The sequence below is a fragment of the Zeus faber genome, assembly GCF_960531495.2.
Source record: "Zeus faber genome assembly, chromosome: 13".
NCBI lineage: Eukaryota > Metazoa > Chordata > Actinopteri > Zeiformes > Zeidae > Zeus > Zeus faber.
This window is the reverse complement of record NC_137198.1, coordinates 20,376,770-20,381,688: the sequence shown is the minus strand read 5'-3', so window position 1 is coordinate 20,381,688 and position 4,919 is coordinate 20,376,770. Positions and strand designations below refer to the sequence as shown.

At 46.4% G+C, this 4,919-nt stretch overlaps 1 protein-coding gene across 1 annotated transcript; it reads left to right on the top strand.

Moving 5' to 3' along the window:
* Positions 1-4,664, top strand: LOC307238902 (monoacylglycerol lipase abhd6-A-like; the record flags this gene model as incomplete). The annotated part of the gene is made up of 7 exons (XM_080012056.1): positions 1-98; positions 237-409; positions 627-871; positions 1,384-1,516; positions 1,798-1,922; positions 3,712-3,765; positions 4,494-4,664. The coding sequence occupies 7 exons, from the start codon at positions 1-3 to the stop codon at positions 4,662-4,664; spliced, it is 999 nt and encodes a 332-aa protein (XP_079868182.1).
* Positions 4,665-4,919: the final 255 nt, after the last annotated feature.

Here is a 4,919-nt window from a genome sequence, read left to right as displayed (position 1 = left end):
ATGCTAATGCTAACAGGAAGTCTTGTGGCACTTCCTGTTCTGGCCTTCATCACTTCCTACTTCTTCTGGCCTGCAGCGGTGGTGGTAGGCTTCACTTGGTGAGATCAAGCACACACACACACACACACACACACACACACACACACTGACACTCTCCTCCTGCTCCTCCTCCTCCTCCTCCTGCTCCTCCTCCTCCTCCTCCTGCTCCTCCTCCTCCTCCTCCACCTCCTCCTCAGGTTCCGGAGGTGCAGGCTGGGGATGAAGGTTCACTACGTTCACTGTGGAAACTACAGGTTCTGTTATTCCCAGCGCGGGCAGCCAGGGACCACGCCCTCCCTGCTGCTACTACACGGCTTCGCCCAGGACAAGGACATGTGGCTTCCCCTCATAGAGGTGGAGAGAGAGATTAGTAATATACGATACTCTGTATAATATATATACATAACCCCTCATAGAGGTGGAGAGAGAGATTAGTGTATATATGTATATAATATATATACCCCTCCCCACAGTACCTCCCCTCCTCACTCCATGTGGTGTGTGTTGACTTACCTGGTCACGGAGGAACCAGCAGGACGAGCACTGTGGACTACAACTATGACGGCCTGGTCCGCCGCGTCCACCAGGTAGTATGCACGCCCACCACCACCGCCACGCCCACACCCACACCTGTCACATGCATGCCCACCACGCCCACACCCATGCCTGCCACATGCATGCCCACTATGCCCACACCCGCCACCACAGCCACGCCCACACCCGCCACACCCACATCCGCCCTACTGCCACCCCTGCCACATGCACGCCCGCCATGCCCACACCTGCCAACATTGCCATGCCCACCAAACCGCCACGCCCACACCTGCTACGTGTACACTAGCCACACTCACACCCACCATACTGCCATACCCACACCCATATAAAAAAAATATAGAGAATATATGAAAAAGTGATTCAATGCACAGGATAAAATAAGTGTACTGTTATTACATTGTTATAACAACTGATTACAGTGTTATTACGGCACTATGACGGGTTAGTACTGTGTTATAACATGTTATTATGTGAAATTACAGTATTGTTACCCATTAATACAGGATTTTTACACTGTTATGACATTTGATTACAGTGTTATTCCTGCACCATGATGGGGTCATTACATGTCATTATGCGTTATAACGGTATTGTTACCTATTTTTACACTGTGATTACAGTGTTATTACCATTTGATTACAGTGTTATAACTGCATTATTATGGCTTTAATACATGTCATTACGCATTATAGGTATTTTTACCCGTTATTACGGAGTTATGACAGCCTGATTACAGTGTTACTACAGTATTGTGAGTTGCAGCAGCATGTCTTGCTACGTGTGCTCCAGTTCGTGCAGGCTGTGGGTCTAGACGCTCATGGCCTCCACCTGGTGGGGTTCTCCATGGGCGGTGGTGTTGCTGGGATGTACGCTTGCCGACACCAAGAGAAGCTTACGGGGCTCACCCTGGTTTGCCCCGCAGGTAGAAATAGTACCTCAGTACCACACAGTATTTCACAATATTACACTTCTTATAATGATATAAATAATTAGCACAAAGCATCAAAATGTACTTATTACTGACACAATAATTGTTGTAAAGTTGCTTTGGACAAAAGCTTCTGCTAAGACATAATGTAATGTCATGCACTATGATAATACCACAGTAATATCATAGTACCATAATACTATGATAGTACCATAGTACTATCATAGTACCACAGTACTACCCTATAACACAGTACACACTACCCCTTCCCCCAGGTTTGGATGTACCATCGAGTTCATTCTTGAAAGACGATATCTATGGCCTCATCCCCAACACCCTCCAGAAGCTGGAAGACCTGATCAAAAACAGCAGATACAACCCTCCCAAGTTGCCTCGACAGGTAGCTGTCTGTCTGTCTACTTGTCTGTCTTCCTGTCCGTCATCTTATGCGGATTGTGCTTTTAGCCATGCACAATACTTGCCCCGCCCCCATGTTAGCCCCGCCCCTTACTACTTTAAAAACGTCTTTCTGTCGGTTGATCTTCGTGTTTCTCTTCATCTTATGGTTTGTTATTTGAGTTGTTTTTCAATCCGCCTCATCAATAAACTGTTTGATTTGAAATTGATTGAAATCCAATCATTTTTCACTGAGAGTTCTGTTTAGAGGTCCTCAGCTCCAGAGTCCAGGGGCCACAACATATTATTCAAATATCCATCTGTCACCCTCCTGCCCAAGCATGCTTCTCATCCGTCCCAAAATTTTAATCCCACTCACATTATCTTCAAACACACACACACTGGCACACCAATCCTACTCCGGACAACACTCCATCGGACCAGGGTCTGCGAGACAGGAGGGGTGCAAGTGATTTGGGTTCGACTTGCCTGAAGGACTCGCACCCCCAACCCCACAATTTTAACTGCAGTTACCAACAGCACACATTGAGAACTGGGATTTTCAGAGGTGCCCAGTCGCTGGCGGGTCGGTGTGGGAGCATGGTTGGCCGGGGGGCCAACAGTTGGCCAATAGTTCTCTTTGGAGAACTATTCACCATGTTTGGGTCTATAAACAACTGATCACTACTCCAAGAGGGAGGGAGACGACGTCATGACAACATAAAGAGTTGCATTGCAGGTTGAGAAGTTGAACTCCACTTGCAGACTAACTCTGTCCTAGATGGAATGGAGCATGTTTTTCAGCCTGTCAGAAGAGTTTCCATGTTAAGTTTGTTTTAATTAAAATATGATATGATGATATTAAATTATTAACTTTCTGTTCTCAGTTTCACGCAAAACAGGTAATGCACACTGTTTAAAGCATAGAACATAGTTTTGCTTTAACTTTCACACGACTTTTGGACGAACGATAATAATCATACATTCATATGTTGGGCCCAAAAAAAGCTGTTGAGTAAGTGTGATTTAGCCACTGTTAACTGTGTGTGTGTGTGTGTGTGTGTGTGTGTGTGTGTGTGTGTGTGTGTGTGTGTGTGTGTGTGTGTGTGTGTGTGTGTGCGCAGATCCTTCAGGGGATAGCTGACCTCACAATTCCTCATTATGAATTCCACTGCGAATGTGAGTTAAAGACCAATTACATTGTATTAGAGTTTGTTAGCGTGTGAGTGTATTAGAGTGTATTATGGGGATGGTAGCTCAGGAGGTAGAGCTGGTGGTCTAGTAATCTAAAGGTGGTTGGTTCGATCCCAGGCTCCGCCTGCTAGCGTGCTGTAGTGTCCTTGAGCAAGACACTTAACCCCTAATTGCTCCTGATGGCTGCGTCCGTTGGTGTTTGAATAATTGTAGGTCGCTTTGGATAAAAGCGTCTGCTCAATGCAATGTAATTTGAGTGTACAGTGTGGGAGTGTATTAGAGTGTGAGACTGTATCAGAGTGTATTAGAGTTTAAGACTGTATTAGAGTGTAATAGTGTATTCGAGCGTTAGAGTGTGAGAGTGTATTTGAGTTTAAGAGTGTGAGACTTAATTATAGTGTGAGACTTTATTACAGTGTATTAGTGTATTAGAGTGTGAGACTGTATTAGAGTGAGAGAGTGTATTAAAGTCTGAGACTGTATTAGAGTGTGAGACAGTAATGGAGTGTGAGGGTGTGTAGAGACTGTATTAAAGGGCACCATGTGTTGCAGTGTTGAAGTCAATCTCACAACCGGACACCTGCTTCCCGCTGCAACAGAACATGCACCTCATCACAGTGCCCCTGCTGGTGGTGTGGGGCAAGCAAGACAAGGTCCATGCACACACACAGACACACCTCCTACATACCTACTAGTCACTACAAATCTAATGGTAACTACAGACCTACTGGTTCCTAACACACTTACTGGTCACTGCAGACCTACTGGTTCCTAGCATACTTACTGGTCACTACAGAGCTACTGGTTCCTAACAAACTTACTGGTCACTACAGACCTACTGGTTCCTAACATACTTACTGGTCACTACAGCCTTGCTGGTCACTACAGACCTACTGGTTCCTGACATTTACTGGTCACTACAGACCTACTGGTTTCTCACATACTTACTGGTCACTACAGACCTACTGGTTCCTAACATACATACTGGTCACTACAGACTTGCTGGTCACTTCAGACCTACTGGTTCCAAACAGACTTACTGGTCACTACAGACCTACTGCCTCCTACATACCTACTGTCTGCTACAAAGCTACAAACTGCCCTGGGAGTCGTACCAACATCTACTTGCGGTGCTCAGCACCAGCACCAGACCTTCCTACTGTCTGGTTTAACCCTTCATAGTGTGATAGTACATCAGCATTGACTCCTCCTGTCCTTTCTCAAGGCTTCTCTTTTCCCCAAAAGCTTTTCCTTGCCCACCCAGGGACGCTGTTGATTTCTATCTGAAATGTGAATCCTTTTGAGATTATTCTGTGCTCAAGGGCTATAGAAATAACATTGACTTGACCAGTGTACTGACCAGATGCCCCCCCACCTCCAGTTGTTGGACGTCTCCGGCGCGTCTGTGCTGCAGGCGGGGTGTCCAGACTGCCAGGTGGTGCTGTTGGATGAATGTAGCCACAGTGTGGCGGAGGAGAAGTCCAGGGAGCTGGCCAAGCTGCTGGTCAACTTCATGTCTGGACAGGAAGTCAGCATCAAGAAGCTCTGCTGAGGACCTGAAGGAGCCCAGAGGAGGATGGTAGCTCAGGCGGTAGAGCTGGTGGTCTAGTGATCTAAAGGTTGCTGGTTTGATCCCAGGCTCCTCCTGCTTGCATGCTGTAGTGTCCTTGAGCAAGACACTTAACCCCTAATTGCTCCTGATGACTGCGTCCGTCGGTGTTTGAACAATTGTAAGTCGCTTTGGATAAAAGTGTCTGCTAAATGAAATGTAATGGAGGATGAGTGAGGTGTGATGAGGTGAAAAGGA